The sequence below is a fragment of the Dermochelys coriacea genome, chromosome 16 (genome assembly GCF_009764565.3).
Source record: "Dermochelys coriacea isolate rDerCor1 chromosome 16, rDerCor1.pri.v4, whole genome shotgun sequence".
NCBI lineage: Eukaryota > Metazoa > Chordata > Testudines > Dermochelyidae > Dermochelys > Dermochelys coriacea.
The window spans coordinates 2,362,844-2,384,466 of NC_050083.1; the positions used below are offsets into that span (position 1 = coordinate 2,362,844).

General features: G+C 49.5%; 2 protein-coding genes across 5 annotated transcripts in view; both read left to right on the forward strand.

The window, feature by feature from the left end:
* CCDC183 (coiled-coil domain containing 183) overlaps positions 1-12,535 on the forward strand; it is a 25,910-nt gene extending 13,375 nt beyond the window's left edge. Inside the window, exons 7-14 of the mRNA XM_038374819.2 lie at positions 162-290; positions 1,771-1,831; positions 3,157-3,257; positions 4,341-4,501; positions 5,347-5,512; positions 10,362-10,490; positions 11,198-11,294; positions 12,292-12,535. Of these exons, the coding sequence (XP_038230747.1) occupies positions 162-290; positions 1,771-1,831; positions 3,157-3,257; positions 4,341-4,501; positions 5,347-5,512; positions 10,362-10,490; positions 11,198-11,294; positions 12,292-12,428 (981 nt within the window). The 3' untranslated portion in view covers positions 12,429-12,535. The remainder of the gene's footprint in view (positions 1-161; positions 291-1,770; positions 1,832-3,156; positions 3,258-4,340; positions 4,502-5,346; positions 5,513-10,361; positions 10,491-11,197; positions 11,295-12,291) is intronic.
* A 1,389-nt stretch (positions 12,536-13,924) lies between these two features.
* Positions 13,925-21,623, forward strand: part of RABL6 (RAB, member RAS oncogene family like 6) — a 120,124-nt gene continuing 112,425 nt past the window's right edge. The window contains exon 1 of one of the 4 annotated variants that reach the window (XM_038374518.2): positions 13,925-14,680. In XM_038374518.2, coding sequence (XP_038230446.1) covers positions 14,551-14,680 — 130 coding nt within the window. In that variant the 5' untranslated portion in view covers positions 13,925-14,550. The remainder of the gene's footprint in view (positions 14,681-21,623) is intronic. The other 3 variants (XM_038374522.2, XM_038374520.2, XM_038374521.2) reach the window with 3 other exon arrangements.

Below are 21,623 nucleotides of genomic sequence, written 5' to 3' on the forward strand. Positions count from 1 at the left end.
TGTGCAGTGCACCATGGGCCAGTTGTCTGCCACCCTCTGCCCCAGAGGTGGCTGCATTGCAGCAGTGCTGTGGGGATGCAGCTTGTACAGTACTTTGGCATGGAAGGGGCTTTATTGATGTGATGATTGTTATTCCCTTCCCTGGCTGTGCCACACTCCAGGCGGACATGATCAATATGGAAACTGGGTTCATTGCAGAGAGAAAGTTCAGGGAGAATTCCCTAAACTTCCAGAAGAAACAGATCGACAGGATACGGGTCAAGGATGCGAGTGAGCGGCACAGGAGAGTGGTGAGTCCACGTGAGCTATGGGTGCAGAAGGGCGAGTGAGCTCATGCTGTGTGCCTGGCTTGGGGATCATGAATGGGAATTTGCCCCAGCAGGGGAATATTGACGGCCTTCTCGACCCTGACAGCCCCTAGCATGGGATGCCTTTGGGGTGAGCAGCTGCCCAGTGAACATCAGCTCCTGTGGCTTGACTTATGGAATCCAATGTGAAGTGCAGCCTTGGACTGGGGTCTCTTCAGCTCCCAGAAGCTAAGCACAGCCAGGGCTTGGGTGAGAGAGTGAACTCCACAAGGAGCAGTGTGGGTAATGTAGCCCTTGCCCTAACTCCAGCCGCTGCAGATGGACCTGTCCTAGGCGATTCTCTCCTTTGAGTCAGCAGGGCTACTGCTGGAAATGGTGCTCTTTGGATGAGCCAGAAACCCAAGGCCTGGCTCTTGGTTACAATCGTCCTTTGCCCTCATCACTCCTTCCAGTCATGGGTCTTCAAACAGAAAGAATGAAGCCTCTCAACCTCCTGTGAGGTAGATCAGTACCATTATCCCCACTTTACAGGTGTGGAAACTGAGGCACAGAGCGGGACAGTGACTTCTGCCAGGTCATAAAATGAGCCTGTGGCAGAGCTGGGACTAGGACCCAGGAGTCCTAGTGCTGTACTATAACTGCAGGACCATCCTCTTCCTCATACAAGAAATGAGTTGTTATCCCCAGTGCCGGGCAGGCCCTAGCTTGGGTAATGACATTCACCTACTTAAAGCTCCCCCTTCAGGGTCACTTGGAGAAATTGTCCTTCTCTCCCGAGCTAGAAAGCTGCAGGAGGTCGCTGGTGCAGAATGGGTGCATTGGCTCAATGAGTGATGGCCACATGTGCTGGGCCTGATCCCTGTGACCTTACACTTGTGTCAGGACTGACACCTTGGCAGAATGGGTATGAAACACAACAGTGGCATTTTACAGTTTCTCTTCCCTGGTGTCAGTGACAATGCAAGGTACAGGCCCGGGGACTCAGACTGGGAGGTGTCAGTGGATTTACTCTGGAGTTACACTGGGTGGACGTGAGATCAGAGGGGAAGGATCATCCAGTGGTTCAGGTGCTGACCTAGGAATTGGAAGACCTGCATTCACCTGCCTGCTCCTCCACAGATACCCTGGGTGACCATAGGCAAGTCCTTGGGCCTCAGCTGTACAATGGGGATAATACTCTTGCGCTGCCGCACAGGGTAAAAACATTAGCAATTGGGAGGCAGCCAGATACTGTGGTGATGGAGGCCAGATAAGCACCTAATCTAGCCAGAACCTGGCCCCTGTCTATAAAGTGCTTTGGGATCCGCCTGGCTGAGAGAAGCTACATATCTGGATCTTACCAGGGACCCAACCTCTTGGGTTGGCTCTGCCCTGAGGCCTGTTTGGCTTGGCATGATCCAGGTGCCTCATTTCCTCCCAGGCTTTTCTGTGAATCATTCGGTTGCTTCTAATTCCCTTGCAGCAAGCCAGGCGAGAGCTCAATGTGGATTTCCCAGGCCTGATATCGCGTGAGTCGCTGAAAGGTGAGGTTGCATTTTGGCCAGACCCGCTACTGGAAGCTTCCTCTGCTGTGCACATGCTGATGGAGAGGAGGGACTGGAGCCCAGTACCCTGATGGCTCAGTGTTCGTAACTCCGGGAGCTGCTCCAGGGTGCAGCCTGCTGAGGGCTCAGGCAGCATCCCAAGGCCACTGAAAACAGGTGTTGGTTGCTGCCTGAGGCAGGGTGTCAGGCAGGGGGTGTGAATGCCCAGCTTTGAGATGGGCAATCCTGGTTTCTGGGAGTGGCTATTTCTCTTCTGCCTGGGGTCTTTTCCCAGAGAACACACTCAATGAGTATTCATCACTGGCAGCTCTGGGTGGGAGATGTCTGCTCCCTTGCGACCTCATCCTGCTCTTGTTGAGGTCATTGGGGACAGCACTGACCCCAAGACTGGGTGAAATTCAGTGCAACCCAAGGCTCCCTGCATCACTTAAGCTTCTTGGTGGGGCACCACTGGGTGGGGAGTATTATGTTCATGGAACACACATAGAGAAGTTAGATAAAAACCATAAATACTCTTGCTAGAAGTTGTAACATCAAACAACTTTATTTCTTAGAATCCAGAACAGTAACACACAAGAACCAAAACCAGAGAGAGACAAAGCAGGCTGCTCCCTGTGGCAGAGAGACACAACTTACTCCACCTCACTCTAGACTGGCTGGCTGCAGACTGGCCACTCAAGGGCTAGATTGCACACTTCCCTTGCACAGAGCCCCCTTAGCCTAGCTAGTCTGCAAGCAGAACCAGGAAACCCCATACAAATTTAATAGTGATACTTGGTCCTTTTGACACAGTTGTCAATACACCTCGGGGAGCTACCTCTGGGCCCCTGCATACCAGGAAGTGTTTTTCGTCTTTGACCCTGCATGGGGACGGACAGACGGACCTGGCTCAAGGGTGGCATTAATCTGGGAGATAGACCTTGCTAGGAGCAGGGCATGATTAGCTAAAGAGATCCTGTCTTTGTATTGGAATGCTTAACCTAGTGTTTCATTGGTCAAGTGGGTTGTCCCCCGCCATGTTGCTGTAGATTTGTGTGTATTTGGTTGGGGGGAGTTCTGGGAGGTTTTAGGGAATGTCTCTCTAGCTCTTATCTAAACTCAGTTGTTATTTTATACCTTGCCCATAGATTCTTCATTCCTGCTGCTCCAACCCCTGGCCGTTGTTCGGATGTCATTCCGTGACCCCCTGCACACCTGCCCTGTTCCATCCCCTCTTCTGGCCACCAAGCCTGGGCTATAAATAGCCAACCAAGCTGGGGGATATAACTCTGGTATTCTCTCTGCTGCTTCCTCTCCATGCCTAGGTGCAAAGCTGGAGGCCTCCAAAGCCCAGATTGAGTATCAGGCCCAAGTCACATCTGAGGTAGACAAGATAAAGTGTGCAGTGCAGTGCTCACACCTCTGGGTAAGGCACTCAGGGATTGGGGGCTTTGCTACTAGGGAGGAAATGCTGGATTGTGAGCCCTGGAGCCAAAAGCTCCTGTCCTGTGTGGGCACAGGTGCTGGAACTCAGAGTTCAGGGGTTGCTGCTGCACCCCCTGGCTTGAAGTGGTTTCCATCATATAGCAGGTTTACAGTTTGTTTCAGTGGCTCTTAGCACCCCACCTGTACAAATTGTTCCAGCGCCCCTGGGTGTGGATAGCTTCCCCCATGCCCTGCCCATGTCCCTGTCCTGTCCTGGCTGCCAGGCCTGGGATCTGCTAGGAGCATGAGTGTTCCTGTGCTAAGGGGATGTAATATTTATACCAGCGTGACTATGCTTATGCCCGTGTTGACCCTCGGAAGTGTCTAGGGAGTGGTATCCCCAGAAGCCTGAGCAGACTCACCCAGAGCTGAGTGCTTGTCTCTCTCAACAGCCCTGACTGCTGAGAGCATCCTGGTGACTCCCTCAGGGCATCTTGTGTGCTGAGCCCCCTTCTGCCTTGGCACAGAGTGGCTGGACAGTGTGCTGCTCCTTTCCCTTCCCCATTTGCTCCAGCTCACTAGAGCAGTTTGATTTTCAGAGCTATGGTAGCAGCAGACACTGTGTCGTGAAGGGACAAGACTCTTGGGACGTGCGCAAAGGGGAAAAGAGGCATCAGAGTCAGCTCTGAATTGGAAATGTTGCCTGATTAAGGACTGAGGAGTGACTCCAATGCTCAGGATCTGGCTCACTGATGCCAGGCCCTAGTTGGTAGGGATGGCCTTAGAGAAGGGCTAAGAAGCCACCTGCAACATCTAAAGGGCTTTGCTGAGGTCTAATGTGGGACCCCAAAGCCACAGCCTGTTGCTGCACTGTTCCTACTGAGGAGTCCCTCCAATGATCCCCCAAAATAGTGGGAACTATCCCTGTAACTGGGCAGTGCTGATCTCACATGCTCCAGCGTGTGGCTTGCATGGCTGGCTGGCTGATGGAAGCCCTCATGCTCCGGGTGTGGAGCTGGGATATCATAGGTCCTGTATTCTTCCTGGTCTGATGCATTTTGTTTTGATGCCTCCTCCTGGCCAGGACATTGCAGGGAGGTTCCTGGCCCAGCAGAAGACTGGGGAGAACCTGCAACAGCAGATAGTGGAGTGTGAGCAGAAGTGTGAGGAGCTGGAGGCCAAGCTGAAGGAGCTGGAACTGGAACGTGCGGAGTTGAAATTCCATCAGACCCCAAGCTCCATAAGGTACGTATTTACCCCTGCACAGTACTGGCTGGGCTCTGTGCTGCCACCATCTGCTCCTGGGTCTTCACCCTGATGACTTAGCTTCTGACAGGAGGGCACATGTTGCAATTCAGGCTCATAGGGTGCATTTTCCACCATGGTTGGTGCCAGCCCCATATCTACTGGTGCTCTGGGTGTGAGGATGGGATCTGATCTCCTCTAAATCCTCACAGCCTGCTCCCTTCCCCCCACCACTGCACTTCGTCCTCTGCATTTCTGCAGGGCACATCTTTGATTCCCCTGAAATCCTGTGCAATGTTTGCAGCAGTGCTTCAAAAGAGATGACATGGCATCTGGGGCAAAGGATTCTAGTATGTGTCCGAGTCCCACAAATGCCACTGCACATAGCTGTGCAGAACCAGGGTCCCTCTTGGAGGGAGCAGAGCTTTCTCAGCAGCAGGCCTTCACTTCCAGAATTTGCCCCTCCTGGAAACACATGAAAGCCAGGCCTTGTAAGATGAACTTCATGGCCCAGGCTGCAACCAGCTGCAGGCTCCAGAATCTCGGTCAAGGTGCCCACTGATTAGATTTCCTCCATGCCTGCCATTTAACGTTGCTGTGGTGCAGGATTCGTGGCATGTGTGTTCCTGTACAGTGTCTGACAGCGCTTATCTAAGCCATGTAAAGAGCATCCAGATGCTGTGTGGATGGAGCTCCATAAATACAATCCGAATGAATAACAGCCTTCCTGGGCCCTGTGTGTGCGCGTGTGTATACATGTGTGCCTGTGTGTATATGCGTGTGTATGTGTGTGGGTGTGCCTCTGTGTGTGTGTGTGTGTGTGTGTGTGTGTGTGCACCCTCTAGCTCTAGGAAACTGGAGGAAGAATTGAAGAAGAATTTGGAGGAGGAAGAGGTCCGGCTACACCAGGTGCACACCCAAATGCAGAAGAATCAGGAGCTTCTGCTCAGCTTTGAAAATGGCGTTGACAACCTCCTCATTCGTCTGTGCGGGATCACTGTGCCTGGCCATGTATGTGTCCTAAATCCCCTTCTTCCTGCCCTTCCTGTCACGGTGCAGAGCTGGGCTGGGCAGGAGAGGGCTCTCTGTTTCTACCTCTTCAGCATCATGTCATTTGCTCTGGGAGCTTGTAACTAGGCTCACCCCCAACCCACTACATCACCATCGCCACCTTGCCATTCCCACGGAGAAGCGGTACTCTCCCTCACTCGTGGGCAGTGTATTGCAAGCTCGCTCTCCATGCTGCTACAGCAGCCTTCACAAAGCTGTTGCCACTTCTGGTACAGCTCTCAGTATCAGCCTGGTGTGCCCACCCTTGTGTCTCCCCCGCTTTTCTGGGCTACCAGTGTCCTTTTACATTGCTCCTCCACTGGGAATGTGCCCTGCACCTGCCTAGCCCAGCATTGCTCTGCTCCCAGACCTGGTTCAGTGTGGGGCCCGTAGATCACATCACATTCAGACACAGCAGATTGCATGCTCTTTCCATTTCCAAAGGCCAAAACTATAGCAGGGTTCAGAAAAGAATTAGCTAAGTTCATGGGGGAGAGGTCCATCGGTGGCTAATAGCTAGGATGGTCAGGGATGCAACCCCATGCTCTGAGTGCAGGGGTGACAGATTCTTCCTAAAAGTGTGGGGGGAAGCACAGCTGCCTGTTCAGCTCTTACCCCGACACAGCTCCAACTTCTGGCCTGGCCTGGGGGAAGGGCCTTGGGGGCCAAAGAGCTGCAGCTGGGCCATGGTAAGAGCCGCCTATGCCGCTGTGGGGAGCTGCAGAGTCTCCTCTGCCTGGAGTGGGGGGTCAGGGAGATGGGGACATAGGCTAGAAGCTGCTCTCAGGCCTCCCAACCTTGGGTAGATGGATGGTCTGCAGCTCCCCACAGCTGCCCAGGCTTCCTGGACACTCTTATTGGCCGGGTTCCAGCTGGCCGGGGGACGGGGCCTCATGGGGAAGAGAAGGGGCAGGGGGCCAGGGCCATGGCGAAAAGTGGACAAACCATGGCCTCTTGGCCTTCACAGTTCATTCCCTCTGGGGCACCTGGCATTGGCTCAGCCACTGCTACGTAGCTATTTGTATGTGTACTAGCTCGATGAGAGAATGGGTATGCAAGCAGTGCAGACATCACCTAAAAGGGCTCACTTCCCCTCCACTCAAACAGTAATTCCCCTCCTAAAGATTAATGGGGCAGTTCACTCCGCTTAGAGCTCCTGCTTCGTGCTGGCTGGCTGCTGACTCAGGCAGACCTCCCTGCATCAGTTTATGTCTGGGTCATATTTGGAAGGATTTTGTTAGACCGGCAATGAAGTCTCTCTACGGGATGGGAAGCAGGCAGATACTGGACACAGTGTTGTATATAATACTCTAAACACTCCTTACTGATTACAAAACAAACCTTACTCACTCCACTTTCACGCCCCAAACATACTATACCAGAGTCCAAAGGTCAGAATGGTCCCGCTGGCCAGTTGAGATTCCTTTCGATCATAAGATCATAAGATGCGTGGAGCCAGCAAAAACCACATCTATACTCACATGGGACTCTGGATCAATAAACGACTCCAATTTGCAGAAATCATAGGCAACCATTTATAATTCAGTCTGTCGTGTAATTGGTTCTTTGCCTTTGTTTACTAGGCCTTCTACCCACACAATTCCAAAGATATCTATCTATATCTTTGGAATTGTGTGGGTAGAAGGCCTAGTAAACAAAGGCAAAGAACCAATATATATATTAGGGCTGTCAAGTGATTAAAAAAATTCATTGCGATTAATTGTGAGATTAATCACATGGTTAAACAATAATAGAATATCATTTATTTAAATATTTGTGTGTTTTTACATTTTCAAATAGATTGATTTCAATTACAACACAGAATACAAAGTGTACAGTGCTCTCTTTATATTTATTTTTTATTACAAGTGTTTGCACTGTATAAAAACAAAAGAAATAGTATTTTTCAATTCACCTAATACAAGTACTGTAGTGCAATCTCTTTAGCATGAAAGTTGAACTTACAAATGTAGAATTATGTAAAAAAAACTACATTAAAAATAAAATATAAAATTTTAGAGCCTGCAAGTCCACTCAGTCGTACTTCTTGTTCAGCCAATTGCTCAGATAAACGAGTTTGTTTACATTTACAGGAGATAATGTTGCCCGCTTCTTGTTTACAATGTCACCTGAAAGTGAGAACAGGCATTCTCATGGCACTGTTGTAGTTGGTGTTGCAAGATATTTACGTGCCAGATGCGCTAAAGATTCATGTGTCCCTTCATGCTTCAACTACCATTCCAGAGACATGCGTCCATGCGGATGACGGATTCTGCTTGATAACGATCCAAAGCAGTGCGCACTGATGCATGTTCATTTTCATTATCTGAGTTAGATGCCACCAGCACAAGAATTGATTTTCTTTTTTTGGTGGTTCGGGTTCTGTAGTTTCTGTATTGGAGTGTTGCTCTTTAAGATTTCTGAAAGCATGCTCCACACCTCGTCCCTCTCAGATTTTGGAAGGCATTTCAAATTCTTAAACCTTGGGTCGAGTGCTGTAGTTATCTTTGGAAATCTCACATTGGTACCTTCTTTGCATGTTGTCAAATCTGCAGTGAAAGTGTTCTTAAAATGAACATGTGTTGGGTCATTATCCGAGACTGCTATAACATGAAATGTATGGCAGAATGCAGGTAAAATAGAGCAAGGGACATACAATTCTCCTCCAAGGAGTTCAGTCACAAATTTAATTAACGCATTATTTTTTTAACGAGCATCATCAGCATGGAAGCATGCCTTCTGGAATGGCGGCCTAAACATGGAAGGTGCATATGAATGTTTAGCATATTTGGCACATAAATACCTTGCAATGCCAGCTACAAAAGTCCCATGCAAGTGCCTATTTTCACTTTCTGGTGACATTGTAAATAAGAAGCAGGTAGCATGCTCTCCTGTAAATGTAAACAAACTTGTGTGTTTTAGCGATTGGCTGAACAAGAAGTAGGACTGAGTGGACTTGTAGGCTCTGAAATTTTACATTGTTTTGTTTTTGAGTGCAGTTATGTAACAAAACCCCCTACATTGTAAGTTGCACTTTCACGACAAAGAGATTGCACTACAATACTTGTATGATGTCAAGGTACCTTCCCCACTCTGAACTCTAGGGTACAGATGTGGGGACCTGCATGAAAGACCCCCTAAGCTTATTCTTACCAGCTTAGGTTAAAAACTTCCCCAAGGTACAAACTTTGCCTTGTCCTTGAACAGTATGCTGCCACCACCAAGCATTTTAAACAAAGAACAGGGAAAGAGACCACTTGGAGATGTCTTCCCCCAAAATATCCCCCCCATGCCCTACACCTCCTTTCCTGGGGAAGGCTTGATAATAATCCTCGCCAACTGGTACAGATGAACACAGATCCAAACCCTTGGCTCTTAAGAACAATGAAAAATCAGTCAGGTCCTTAAAAGAAGAATTTTAATTAAAGAAAAGGTTCAAGAATCACCTCTGTAAAATCAGGATGGTAAATACCTTACAGGGTAATCAGATTCAAAACATAGAGAATTCCTCTAGGCAAAACCTTAAGTTGCAAAAAGACACAAAAACAGGAATACACATTCCACCCAGCACAGCTTATTTTACAAGCCATTAAACAAAAAAAAATCTAACACATTTCTAGCTAGATTACTTACTAATTTTACAGGAGTTGTAAGGCTACATTCCTGCTCTGGTCCCGGCAAAAGCATCGCACAGACAGACAGACAGACCCTTTGTTCCTTCCACCCCACCCCCAGCTTTGGTCATTTTGGTCAGGTGCCAGCGAGGTTATCTTAGCTTCTTTACCCTTTACAGGTGAAAGGGTTTTGCCTCTGGCCAGGAGGGATTTTATAGCACTGTATACAGACAGGTGGTTACCCTTCCCTTTATATTTATGACATATGAGGTGAATTGAAAAAAGCTGTTTCTTTTGTTTATTATTTTTACAGTGCAAATATTTGTAATAAAAAATAATGTACCCTTTGATTTCAATTACAACACAGAATACAATGTATATGAAAATGTAGAAAAACATCCAAAATATTTAATAAATTTAAATTGGTATTCTATTGTTTAACATTGTGATTAAAACTGTGAATAATCATGATTAATTAATCGCAATTAATTTTTTTGAGTTAATCATGTGAATTAACTGAGATTAATCGACAGCCCTAATATCGATATCTTTGGAATTGTGTGGGTAGAAGGCCTAGTAAACAAAGGCAAAGAACCGAGATATATATATATATCCTAACAGTTTCTCTGCAGCAGGAAGGCTCCAGGCATCCTTTGCTTTCTCTGAGGCTGGGGTTCAGGTGTTCAGTAATGGGGCAGTTGCAGACAGAGAAGGCACTGCAGCCTCTGCATGACCAAGGAATCTCACTGGACACAACCATGGCAGAACGAGCTTTCGTTGCCCCTTGGAATGAACAGGAGAGGTTAAAGGTCATGGGGAGTTGAGGATCTCAGCAGAGCCTAGTGCTGAAGCTGGGTGGCCAAACTCAGCATGTGGCTCAGTATGTGGCTGAAGCTAGGTGGCAAATGTCCCATTCTTATTGTTTGGGCACAAATCCAACATGCTTTTCGGATGCTAATTTAAACACATCCCAGTTGGTGTGGCTGCAGCCATGTGGGGAAAGGCACTTTATAAATGTCCCTCTGCCCAGCACCCAGCCTGGGCAGGCAATTCCCCAATTGCCGAGGACTCTCATCCCGTCCTGAACCTCCTGGGTGTTTGTTCCCACTTGCTGGCTCCCTCTGCATCCCAGACACTGGCCCTGGAAGAATTTCTGGAGGCGGCATCATCTGTATCACTTTGTCTCCTTGCCCTAGGGTGACATTCGCGTGGACAACAGTGACACTTACGACAAGCTGCAGTTCTGTGAGACAAAGCTGCTACACTTGACAAAGGTCATGACCAACCTTCCATCCTACAACTTCAGCAAGGAGGAGAACAATGAGGTGTGCTATTCCTCCCGGGCAGGCATGGGGGCCTTCCCCTGAGAGGCTGGGCCCAGGCAGCAGGACAGCGGCACTGCTACTGAAGTCCCCAGGAAGTAGGTCTCCTCTCTCTAAAGCCTGGAGGAGGTCCCAGAACACAGTCGTGCTGACGGGCTGGAGTTGCCCAAACTTTGCCCAGCCAAAGGGGCTGCACTGGTAACTTGCCAGGAGCTCCCAGGCACATTGCAGCCGCCCTTATCTTTCACTTGTTTCATGTGTGTATAAGCCCCTGCCAAGCAGCATCTGAGCACTGTGCAGTAAAAATAGTGCAAATCAGGGATATCAAGAAGCAACATCTAGCAACCAGAGACTCTGTGTCCCAGCCATGAATTGCACCATTGTGATCCCAGCAGCTTCCAGAGTTTAGTGGTGCTTTACACACAGGTTGGCTGACCCCTCCTGGGCTATAGGCTAAGACTAGCCACACTGAGTACGTCTCATGTCTCTGATGGGATTGTACTCCGGTGGCTAGCCTCACTCACTGCTCGCACCTCCGCAGTTACACTCCATGTTTAGCATGTTAGCTTGCAAATAACTAACACGGGTATGTCTCCTTGACCTGGAAATTACCTCTTCTGCTGGAAATGTAGACATATCCTGTGTCCATTGCCCCCCTCTTGTCCCCCTCCCCACCTATGCAATATTTAAACTGAAGTGTTTTTTTACAGACCTATGTGAAAGTTAGGAATTTCCTGGAGGAAAGTACAAGGAATGAGCGTCAGAACCTAAAGATTTCTTTTGAGGATGAAGAAGATGCCGTTAGAGGTATGAAGATCTTGGAATTGGGAGAGCACTGAGGACCTGTAGTTAGAATGGAGATCCCAGCCAGCTGCTGGGGAGAGCTTTCAGCAACATTTGCAACGGCCTCTCCATCCTCTGTAACTTCAGAGTCCCATCAACTGCATTCCACTGAAGGATCAGACATGGACCCCCACTGACTAACACACAACTGGTGCTGCTCTAGAAATCTGGAGATGCCAGTCACTCCTGCGGCTCACATGGATTGTGTGTGTGGGGAGCCACATCCCTCCCTCCAAGGCCAAGGGTTCTCAGTACAGTCTAGGGGATTTCAAGATGATAGGAGAGTAAGAAATGGGTGAATCCTATGGGCTGCTCCTCTGCAACCTCCAGTCAAGGGTAAATATCTCTCACCTTTTATCTATGTACATCCTCGCCATTCTCCTGCCTAGTTATAGCATTGCTATCCCCATCAAAAACAAGGAGTCAGGCCTCCAACGGCATCAGATTGCCTTAAACCTCATGCAATTTTAAAGACTAATCCATGTTGAGGTCTGTTTATTCACCTTCTGCTGTTGGAGCCTCAAGTTTCTGAGCTTTACTCCGCAACCACTACAGCTAGAAACTTAGGTTTCTTTCAAATGAAAGCTGAGATTCACACATAATCACATGGCTCCAGGAGCTGGAGCTTTATAGAAAATATCATATGGCATGAGAGATGGCAACACTACAGTTATTTTAGTGAGCTGAGTCCTGACAGCTCAGAGTCTGAGGCACTGGGAATGGGAATGTAGCTTGCAACGAATGTACAGACAACTGTGCTTGGCTGGATAGCACCAGATTTCTTCAAGCTGATGTGATTGTGCTGCCCACTGCGAGCTTGAGGCCTACAAAGATGCCATAAGCCCTAATACTAGTGACCTCTGCTGGGGATTTAGCCCCACGTGTTACAGCTGGAAAGCAGCAGCTGCTCCAGAGCCACGTGCTTTCCCGGCCTGCTTCACTAGGCTTTGTCCTTTTACAGATGCCTTTGATTTTGCTGACATTGACCACAGCTACGTGCCCAACCGGGACGAGATCAAAAAGCAGGGTATGCGCCTGATTGAAACCATGACCAAGGCAGCCAAGAAGAAGCAGCGAGGAGGCCGGAAAGGCACCTAAGGCCCATCTCACACCAAAAAATTTATTTCAGACTTAATAAAGCTCTTCACTTTCCTCAGCTGGCCTCATGCTGCCCAGGCCCACTCAGCGCCATGAGAGGCTGTCAGCGCCAGGGCTGGGCTGGTGAGGGCCCAATCCTGTCAGGTGCTGAGTAGGGTTATCACCTTTGAAATGCAAAAAAAAAAAAAAAAAAGCCACCTCCCCAGGACCAGGCCACCGCAACCCCAACTCCCAGCACAAGGCAGTTCCACAGCCCTTCTCCCTTCAGCAGCCCTGGAGAATCTAGAGCGCTAACACCCACAGAGAAGCCTGAGCACGCGGCGTGCGCCCCAGGCCCTCTTGCGGCCCCACGCGGGGCGCTTGGCGCTGCGGGGCCGCTTTGATCTGTCCTCACCCACGCGGCGGCCGCGGGGACCCTGCCGCGCCTTTAGCCGGACACAGACGCTTTGAACAGGCGCCAGCCCAATGCGCTGCGATACCCGCAGTCCTGCAAATCTTTAGGCCCCCGTCAAAACCCGCCCAGCAGATTCCTTTATCTTTCTGAGAACTCGAAAAGCCATAAAAACCCAGCCAGGCCCTGGCCCGTGTGGAATCCCAGTGCCCAGCACCCGCAACCCCCGGGCCCGGCTCGCGGCGGGAGGCCCGCGCTGCCCTGCCCCCTGCCCGGCTGCTCCTGGGCGCCGCTCCAGGCAGGCTTGGCGCGGGGGCAGGTGGCTGGGCCAGTGCGGCGGGGGCGGGGCTGCGTGGGCAGAGCGGGGCGGGATGGTGGGGAAGGGCGGGGCAAAGCGGGGGCAGGGGGTGGGGCCAGTGCGGCGGGGGCGGGGCTGCGAGGGCAGAGCGGGGCGGGATGGTGGGGAGGGGCGGAGCAAAGCAGGGGCAGGGGGTGGGGCCAGTGCGGCGGGGGCGGGGCTGCGTGGGCAGAGCGGGGCTGGATGGTGGGGAACGGCGGGGCAAAGCAGGGGCAGGGGGCGGGGCCAGTACGGCAGGGGCGGGGCTGCGTGGGCAGAGCAGGGCGGGATGGTGGGGAAGGGCAGGGCAAAGCGGGGACAGGGGGCGGGGCCAGTGAGGCGGGGGCGGGGCTGCGTGGGCAGAGCGGGGCCGGATGGTGGGGAGGGGCGGGGCAAAGCGGGGGCAGGGGGCTGGGCCAGTGCGGCGGGGGCGGGGCTGCGTGGGCAGAGCGGGGCGGGATGGTGGGGAGGGGAGGGGCAAAGCGGGGGCAGGGGGCGGGGCCAGTGCGGCGGGGGCGGGGCTGCGTGGGCAGAGCGGGGCCGGATGGTGGGGAGGGGCGGAGCAAAGCGGGGGCAGGGGGCTGGGCCAGTGCGGCGGGGGCGGGGCTGCGTGGGCAGAGCGGGGCCGGATGGTGGGGAGGGGCGGGGCAAAGCGGGGGCAGGGGGCGGGGCCAGTGCGGCGGGGGCGGGGCTGCGTGGGCAGAGCGGGGCCGGATGGTGGGGAGGGGCGGGGCAAAGCGGGGGCCGGGGGCGGGGCCAGTGCGGCGGGGGCGGGATGCTGAGTCGGGACATGGCTGAGTGGGCGGGGCTGGATAGGACGGCGGGCTGGCGAGCAGCTGTGAGTGAGTTTCACTCTCTTGTCCCGCGCGCCGTTCCGTAGCTGCGCTTTCTGCGTGCGTCCCTCTCTCCGGAAAGCGGAAGGATCAAGATGGCGGCCACGTTGGGGGCCGAGCGATGTCTCTTATGTCAGCGGCCGGCGGCACCTGCGAGCGCTTGGCGGGGCTGAGCCCGACCCAGAGGAGCCCTGGTCAGCGTCGAGACTCGGCCACGCCGCTCTCTGCCCCAGGACTGGGGATGCCGCGTTAACCTCCCGACCCAGCGCCGGGACCTCCCTGCCCGCTCGGTCTGTGCGGGGCCAGCCCTGAGCTGCCGCCCCGCGTCCTGCCCAACAGCCCCGCAGGGGGGCAGGCCTGGGAGTGCAGCGGGGTGCTGGGGTTTGGGCGCATTCCTCGCCCGGGGCACAGAACTGTGTCTCCTTAGGCCCCCGATGGCCCCGTAAACCGCCCCCGCCCCGTGCGCTGCCCTGGACGGGCGGCTGCCGAGCTCCGGCGGGAGGCGCGTTTCTTACGCGCTGTTAAGGGTTCGTGCCCCTGGGAAGGCGGGGGACGAGGAAGATGTTCTCGGCCCTGAAGAAACTCGTGGGCTCGGACCAGGCTCCCGTCCGCGACAAGAACATCCCTGCAGGGCTGCAGTCCATGAACCAGGCTCTGCAGAGGAGGTTTGCCAAGGGGGTCCAGTATAACAGTGAGTAGCAGCTTGACAGTTTGGGGGTGCGGAAATACGAGGGCGGGGAATAATCTCTCGGATTGGAAAGGTCCATGCCCTGAGAGCTGCATCATTCCTGCTGTTGCGTGCAGAGGAATGAAACTGTAACCATACAATACTAGCCCTTTGTTTTGTGTGCTGCTGCTCTCACAAACTGTCCCCGAAACAGTTTGTGGCATTAAATAGTTCTACTAGATGTGGGAGATGGAGTGAAAGGAAAGGGAGAAAGATCTCTAGCTGAAAGACAGAAAACTCAGATCTTTAATGCTTGTTTCAAAAACTTTTCCTGTTTTAGGGGCTGGGTGGTTCTGAATGCCTACACCCCCCACCTGTACCTCTGCTGACTTCATCGGCAGTTATAGGAGCACAACATTTCTCAAGATTAGTCCATTAAAATGCTAGGAAATTTTTTCCCCTCCATTCCCCTCCTCCTCCCCCCGCCCCCATTTGGATGGTCTTTGCTACATCCCAGGAAAATGGTACTTTCCCTTCAGGTGTTAATGGCTGTTTGTTATTAAGTGAATATTGTGGAATTTTGCCTTTGTAAAAGTTAATGAAAGGTGAAGAAGGCACCATATCTAGTTTTATTAGGTCCATTCGTCTCTCATTGGGTATCAGTTTATGCAGGTACATTTTTTAGAATTCTTTTTCAATAGGCATTTAAATTTAAATGAATGTTTTCTCGTGGGCAATTGCAGCATCTCTTATTTCTGATAAAATATTTCTTGAGACCCAGAGGGGCACTAGGTGAAATACATGCACAAGTAATAATTGTGACACACAGGGCAGTGGTTCCAAAACACTTAAGCAATTTAGCAACTGCATTTTCTCTCTTTTTGTGACCCACCCAGGGGCCAAAAACCGTAAGTCAGCAGTGTCCTCGCTGCTGTTGCCTTCTCCTTGCCCCTCTGAGGCTGTGGTGCTGCCACCCATAGCAGTACCCTTTGCCCTGGCACTGCAACCCTAATTCCGGTGCAGAGGAGAGGTCCTGCAGGGGCATTGCAGATCAAGTCTGCTCCACACTCACCCCCACAGCAGCAGTCCCTGTCCCATGGAGCTGGACCTGGCTCTCCAGGCATTGTGACCTGCTGCACGGCATTGCAGCACCACTCGGGTTTGGCCTGATCACCCTTAGTGACGAAGGCTTGAGGTAGTGTAGGTAGTGAAGAGTGCAGAAGGCTTGAGAGGAGATCAGCAGTGTGGAATAATGTCTGATTTGTAAATGTTGGACTTGAATAGTTTTCTATGCATGTGTGCACAGCTGGGGAGATGTGAGTGGGATAGAAACCATAGTTCAGGGGAAGGGAGAGGCTAGCATTAGAAATGTAGAAAGGATGGTCAGCAGCACTTCTGAGCTGGGATGTGTATATGTTTCTTTGTTATACCAGAGGAAGCATTTGGTTCGCATCTGTTAGGCATACTAAGAATAATCTGTAATTTAGAATGTGTAGTAATTGTGTGGGGCTATATCCATTTTTAAGATTAATACAGCTGGTCAAAAATGCAGACTCTAAAGCCTCCAAGCATAGTCCCATTGATTCTTTAGCAAGTACATCCATTTTAACTTGGTTACATTGCTAAAAGCTTGTGGAAGGGTTTTGTTTGATGACTTGACAGTACTTGTGTTCTGATTACTGTTTTTAATATTGATGATAGAACTGAAGCTTTCTGTCACTGTCTTGGGGGAAGCTTTCCAATTGCCATAGTAACTCTTCTCTCACTGGTTTCAGAGTAGCAGCTGTGTTAGTCTGTATTCGCAAAAAGAAAAGGAGTACTTGTGGCCCCTTAGAGACTAACAAATTTATTAGAGCATAAGCTTTCGTGAGCTACAGCTCACTTCATCGGATGCATTTGATGGAAAAAACAGAGGAGAGATTTATATACACACACACAGAGAACATGAAACAATGGGTTTATCATACACACTGTAAGGAGAGTGATCACTTAAGATAAGCCATCACCAACAGCAGGGGGGGGAAAGGAGGAAAAGCTTTCATGGTGACAAGCAAGGTAGGCTAATTCCAGCAGTTAACAAGAATATCAGAGGAACAGTGGGGGGTGGGACGGGAGGGAGAAATACCATGGGGAAATAGTTTTACTTTGTGTAATGACTCATCCATTCCCAGTCTCTATTCAAGCCTAAGTTAATTGTATCCAGTTTGCAAATTAATTCCAATTCAGCAGTCTCTCCTTGGAGTCTGTTTTTTGAAGCTTTTTTGTTGAAGTATAGCCACTCTTAGGTCTGTGATCGAGTGACCAGAGAGATTGAAGTGTTCTCCAACTGGTTTTTGAATGTTATAATTCTTGACGTCTGATTTGTCTCCATTCATTCTTTTACGTAGAGACTGTCCAGTTTGGCCAATGTACATGGCAGAGGGACATTGCTGGCACATGATGGCATATATCACATTGGTAGATGCGCAGGTGAACGAGCCTCTGATAGTGTGGCTGATGTGATTAGGCCCTATGATGGTATCCCCTGAATAGATATGTGGACAGAGTTGGCAACGGGCTTTATTGCAAGGATAGGTTCCTGGGTTAGTGGTTCTGTTGTGTGGTGTGTGGTTGCTGGTGAGTATTTGCTTCAGATTGGGGGGCTGTCTGTAAGCAAGGACTGGTCTGTCTCCCAAGATCTGTGAGAGTGATGGGTCGTCCTTCAGGATAGGTTGTAGATCCTTGATGATGCGTTGGAGAGGTTTTAGTTGGAGGCTGAAGGTGATGGCTAGTGGCGTTCTGTTGTTTTCTTTGTTGGGCCTGTCCTGTAGTAGGTGACTTCTGGGTACTCTTCTGGCTCTGTCAATCTGTTTCTTCACTTCAGCAGGTGGGTATTGTAGTTGTAGGAATGCATGATAGAGATCTTGTAGGTGTTTGTCTCTGTCTGAGGGGTTGGAGCAAATGCGGTTATATCGTAGCGCTTGGCTGTAGACAATGGATCGAGTGGAATGGTAACCTGGAAATCCTGGACGCCCCATCATCTCAGGCATTGGCACCCTGACAGCAGGATTGTCTGGCTATGTAGACTCCCTCCTCAGGCCCTTGGTTACCAGCACTCCCAGCTATCTTCGAGACACCACTGACTTCCTGAGGAAACTACAGTCCATTGGTGATCTTCCTAAAAACACCATCCTAGCCACTATGGATGTAGAAGCCTTTACACCAACATTCCACACAAAGATGGACTACAAGCCGTCAGGAACAGTATCCCCGATAATGTCACGGCCAACATGGTGGCTGAACTTTGTGACTTTGTCCTCACCCATAACTATTTCACATTTGGGGACAATGTATACCTTCAAATCAGTAAAAAGAAAAGGAGTACGTGTGGCACCTTAGAGACTAACAAATTTATTAGAGCATAAGCTTTCGTGAGCTACAGCTCACTTCATCGGATGCATTTGGTGGAAAAAGCAGAGGAGAGATTTATATACACACACACACAGAGAACATGAAACAATGGGTTTATCATACACACTGTAAGGAGAGTGATCACTTAAGATGAGCCATCACCAGCAGCAGGGGGGGGAAGGAGGAAAACCTTTCATGGTGACAAGCAGGTAGGCTAATTCCAGCAGTTAACAAGAATATCAGAGGAACAGTGGGGGGTGGGGTGGGAGGGAGAAATACCATGGGGAAATAGTTTTACTTTGTGTAATGACTCATCCATTCCCAGTCTCTATTCAAGCCTAAGTTAATTGTATCCAGTTTGCAAATTAATTCCAATTCAGCAGTCTCTCGTTGGAGTCTGTTTTTGAAGCTTTTTTGTTGAAGTATAGCCACTCTTAGGTCTGTGATCGAGTGACCAGAGAGATTGAAGTGTTCTCCAACTGGTTTTTGAATGTTATAATTCTTGACGTCTGATTTGTGTCCATTCATTCTTTTACGTAGAGACTGTCCAGTTTGGCCAATGTACATGGCAGAGGGGCATTGCTGGCACATGATGGCATATATCACATTGGTAGATGCGCAGGTGAACGAGCCTCTGATGGTGTGGCTGATGTGATTAGGCCCTACACCATCAGAGGCTCGTTCACCTGCGCATCTACCAATGTGATATATGCCATCATGTGCCAGCAATGCCCCTCTGCCATGTACATTGGCCAAACTGGACAGTCTCTACGTAAAAGAATGAATGGAGACAAATCAGACGTCAAGAATTATAACATTCAAAAACCAGTTGGAGAACACTTCAATCTCTCTGGTCACTCGATCACAGACCTAAGAGTGGCTATACTTCAACAAAAAAGCTTCAAAAACAGACTCCAACGAGAGACTGCTGAATTGGAATTAATTTGCAAACTGGATACAATTAACTTAGGCTTGAATAGAGACTGGGAATGGATGAGTCATTACACAAAGTAAAACTATTTCCCCATGGTATTTCTCCCTCCCGCCCCACCCCCCACTGTTCCTCTGATATTCTTGTTAACTGCTGGAATTAGCCTACCTTGCTTGTCACCATGAAAGGTTTTCCTCCTTTTTCCCCCCCCCCGCTGCTGGTGGTGGCTTATCTTAAGTGATCACTCTCCTTACAGTGTGTATGATAAACCCATTGTTTCATGTTCTCTGTGTGTGTATATATCAATCTCCCTCTGTTTTTTCCACCAAATGCATCCAATGAAGTGAGCTGTAGCTCACGAAAGCTTATGCTCTAATAAATTTTAGTCTCTAAGGTGCCACAAGTACTCCTTTTCTTTCTTCTCTCACTGTTGCTCTTGTATAATAATTACAGAAGATGCAGGCCCGCTTGGGAAAGGGTTTGGGAGGTGGTCCCCTAAGACCCACATAGTGTATGTATTTTTGAATGCCATGCGTGTGTGGCCCTTACAGGTTGGACAGTCTTGGCATGAGGCGTTGTAACTAAGGCTACATGTGACTTCCAGAGACCTCTGTGACATTCTGTGCTTCAGCCTCAGGGGCTGTGGGACGCTGGAGCTGGCAGCCAGTGGGGTCCTGGAAGGGTTCCAGTGACAGGCGACAGCAGCCCCACTTCAGGGTTCCAGTGATAGGTGACAAACTCCTGAGGAGCCCTCAGGGTTCTAGCGATGGGCAACAGCCTCATGTTGGGGGGGGGGGCGGCAGCAGGACGCCTCAGGTGAGCGCCTGGGGGTGTCCCTTTTTCTCTTTGGCCAATATCGTCACCCTGCAGCTGCCATGGACAGAGGAGGAACCCCACAGCTCCCAGCCACCACGATGGCAGGGGAAACCATGGAGCTGTAGTAGCAAAAGTCAAACAGGTCAGGGCTTCTGTGAATTTTTGTTTATTGCCTATGACATGTCTGACTTTTATTAAAAATAACCATGATACAATCTTAGCCTTAGTTATAACATGAGTTGGATATAGGATAGTAAGGGATGTCAGGCAGAAAGGGTGTTGCTGTGGAGAAGACAAGGCTGTAGCTCTTACATTATTTCACCAATGCTCCTTTGTAAGTTTAAAAAAAAAATGAAATTCAAGGGGAAAAATGAAAATGCTTTTCATAGCCATTGTATACAAATAAATGTCATGCCTTTAACCCCCTTTTTTCCTACATTTGCACAAATCCAAATTTTTGGTTCGCTGTCATGGCTGTTACAAAAATGGTCACTCACTTTTTTTTTTTTAAATGATCCATTCAAAACATGAAACTGAACTCTGTTTCCTTAGCACACATTTATTTAGCTCATACACTGACTTGTTGAAGGATTGCTCATAAGAGCTATAGCTAATGGACTGGCAGCCAAGAATTCCTACATTCTAAATCTGGCTCAGATACTGACTTGTGTGGTTTTGGTTGTCTCATTTCACCTCTTTGTTGGGGATCGTTCCTGCTTTGAGCACTGAGTGGGACTAGATGACCTCCTGAGGTCCCTTCCAACCCTGATATTCTATGATTCTTTGTGCCAGTTTCCGTATCTGTGTAGAATGTTTAAGGTGGATAGTTTTTTAACTATATGAAGTGCTGAGTTATGCTTATGAGTTCTGGACAGCTGGCATTGGTTATAGGAAAAAATGCATCGAAGCACTTTGTTGAGGAAATCCCTTCCACTCCCTGCCCAATAATATAGACTTTTCAAATGAAGAGAAGAGGTTGGCATCTTTGTAGGGTATGATTTCAGAATAGGGCAAGGCCTAATAGCCTAAGCAGCAGCCACTAGTATTCAATGGAGAATCATATTTGAAAATATATTTTCATATTTGTATCGTACCACATGTGTATTTTCACATACTCCTCATCCACATTGTGCCTTGTGGGCATGCCACCATACTTGGCTTTTTAGTATCTGAGAAGAAAATAAGCTATAAGCACTGCCATACTACAAACTGGAAGTTTACATAAGGTGGTGATAGGCAGTCAGCCACATTTGTTCATTTCTTCATCTCCCAGCCTTTCTGGGATTATATGTCTGAGGATTCCCTTAGAACTACCCATTGATGGTAACTGATCAGAGCAAAAGATGTGAGGCAGTTTGAAAGATCTAGCTGTCATAGTCTCTTTCTTGCCTGGAGATGGGAGCCCGCTGGGCTACCTCCCGCAAACTGTTCTGTTTGACAGGGCAGGCACGTCACAAAACAAAAGGAAGAAGTCTGTGTTCTCCTTTCAGATAGATAGCTTTGGAAATAAATCAGTATAATACTGACAAACACATGCTGTGTAGGCACTACTTAAAAATCACCCACTAGTAGGAAATATTGAGGCCACTGGTTTTGGGAAATCAAATATTCTACCAGTCTTCTGCTTTTCTCCCCGTGTAAGTAGAAAAGTGGTCTCATGGATATATTGTATCCTTTTATGAAGTTTTGAAACCTGATTTTCTTTGTTATAGTTTTATTTGTATTATTGTAGCAACTGTGAACACACCTCAGTTTAACGTTCTGGAGGAGCAAGGACAGAGTTGGGAGTCAGAAGCTCCTGATGTCTAATTGTAGTTAGCCACAGACTCA